We start from the raw sequence: 2,256 nt of genomic DNA on the forward strand, positions 1-2,256 counted from the left end.
ATGACTCCTCAGAGAAACAAGTGCAGAGAAACGCAACAACCCTGTCCACAACACGACCCAAACATGCAGCCCTCTTCTTCTTCTTCGGCCTCTTCGTCTTTAGCGTATCCACCGGGTTATAGGTTTGTACCTACCGACGCAGAACTCATATATTATTACTTGAAACCCTTCTCACGAGACAAAAACAAATCATGCCCAAATTTTCCCATTCATCACGCCAACATCTACGAATCGAATCCACAACAACTTACAGGTATGTCTCAGTCAGTGCTGGTACACTTCTTTTAGACGCCCTATATATAAAATATATTCTTCTATATAATTCTACATAATATCAATACTACAACCGGAGTAAAAGCAAACCCTTCAATGCTTGGTTTGACTCTTGGTAAGAACTTAATTGCTATTGTCAAGCTAGAAGAACATAAAGGGTCCACAATATTATTGAGAATATAGTTAATCAATATATTCTTTGATAAAAAGTTCAAAAAAAACAGTCATAATAACTCTTCAAATATAATTTTATAAACTGTTCGTTAAGATATAAATAAAATTTTATATGAAAAGTTTAATTAAAAAAACTATGTATATTTGATGTTCTAATCATTAGTTGAACTCTCTTTATTTACAAAATATAGTTGCTTTAATTTGTTTCTTTTATGTGTGAATCAATCTTTCTTTTGATTTGAAACAGCGGAATACAAGAAGGGTAATCTTACGGAATGGTTCTTTATATCCGAGAGGACAAAGATTAAAAGAAATGGCACGAAACAAAAACGTGGTGATCATAATGGAGGATACTGGCATGCAAAAGCAGCTACCAAGACGATTAAAGCTAAAAAACAAGGCATAGTTGGCTACAAAACAACACTGAATTACTACGTTGGGAAACAACCAAACGGAGTAAGGACGAACTGGTTAATGAAAGAATACTGGCTTGAGTCTTCTGACCATAACAATACGGTATGTATGGTTTCTTGTCTCTCAAGTTATTCAGATTGTGATAGTTTTATATTTTCTTAACCTTGTTTTTTTTTTTTTTTGGTATGTGTATGAAGGTGGATTATGCTATATGTAAGATTTATCTGAAACCAACAGCAAAAGGGAACATGGAAGAAGAAGACGTTGAGGATTTAGAAGAGGAGTTTGTGCAGCCAAGTAATGTTGAGTATCAGCAACCGCAACCGCAGTTTAGGCAACCCGAACTGGATTCACATCAACCGCAACGTCATGATATTGCGTATCAAGAACCGCTCCAACCACAGCCTCTTAATACTATCTACCATCATCAATCTCATAATACTGAGTCAGAGTTTGAAGAACTGCACCAACCACAGCCTCTTAATACTATCCATCATCATCATCAACAGCAACGTCATGGTAGTGCCTATCAAGAACCGCACCAACCACATCCTCTTGATAGTATCATCCCTCATCAATCACAACGTCATGGAATTGCAAATCAAGAACCGCACCAACCACAGCCTCTTGTTACTACAGATCATCATCGACCGCAACTTCATGATATTGCCTATCAAGAGCCGGACCAGTCACAGTCACTTGATATTATCGTTCATCATCAATCGCATCAGGTGCAGTTGTGGCAAGCAACACTTGGGTCACATCAAACGCAGCCTCATGATATTGCGTATTATGAACCGCACCAACCGCATCCTATTGATACAGTTCAGAATCAGCTCCCACGGTTTTGGCCAACCCCTTTGGATTCATATCCACCGCATTGTCATGATATTCAGTACCCACAACCGCAGCCTCTTGATGTTACTGAGTATCAATTCCTGTATCAATCAGGTCCATTAACAACGTATGAAAACATGATTGGGTCTTGTACTAAAGAAAATTCAAATGGTGATATCAAGAAGGTATGTATGTTTAAATAGGGTTTTCAAAGTTATCAATTCTGGAGTCCTGAACTAATTAAATTCTTGTGTTTATAATGTGTAATAGGTGGATCATGATGCTCTCAAGAGTCATTTGACGCCAAGGGGAATAAAGAGAGAAGCAGAGGAAGAAGAGGATGAGAAGCGGAAGAGGAAGAAGAAAGAAGGAGGCGTTGAAGCATCAAAAGAGGAGCTTGAGCAGCCGATCAACTCTCATCAGAACTCAGGCGATGGTGATTCTTTTTTTACTGGCTTCATTGATACACACCTACTAGATATAGACATAGAGTCGTCCATCGATCGCTATCGTTTGAAGAAATCTTCAGACAAGGACTGAAGAACATTACACACTCAT

General features: G+C 38.2%; 1 protein-coding gene across 1 annotated transcript; it reads left to right on the forward strand.

Moving 5' to 3' along the window:
- On the forward strand, positions 1–1,999 carry LOC108831356 (NAC transcription factor 29-like). Its single transcript, XM_057008418.1, has 4 exons — positions 1–253; positions 695–963; positions 1,059–1,801; positions 1,969–1,999. The coding sequence occupies exons 1-4, from the start codon at positions 1–3 to the stop codon at positions 1,997–1,999; spliced, it is 1,296 nt and encodes a 431-aa protein (XP_056864398.1).
- The last annotated feature ends 257 nt before the right edge of the window (positions 2,000–2,256 follow it).

Source organism: Raphanus sativus, chromosome 4, assembly GCF_000801105.2.
Source record: "Raphanus sativus cultivar WK10039 chromosome 4, ASM80110v3, whole genome shotgun sequence".
NCBI classification, from domain to species: Eukaryota; Viridiplantae; Streptophyta; class Magnoliopsida; order Brassicales; family Brassicaceae; genus Raphanus; species Raphanus sativus.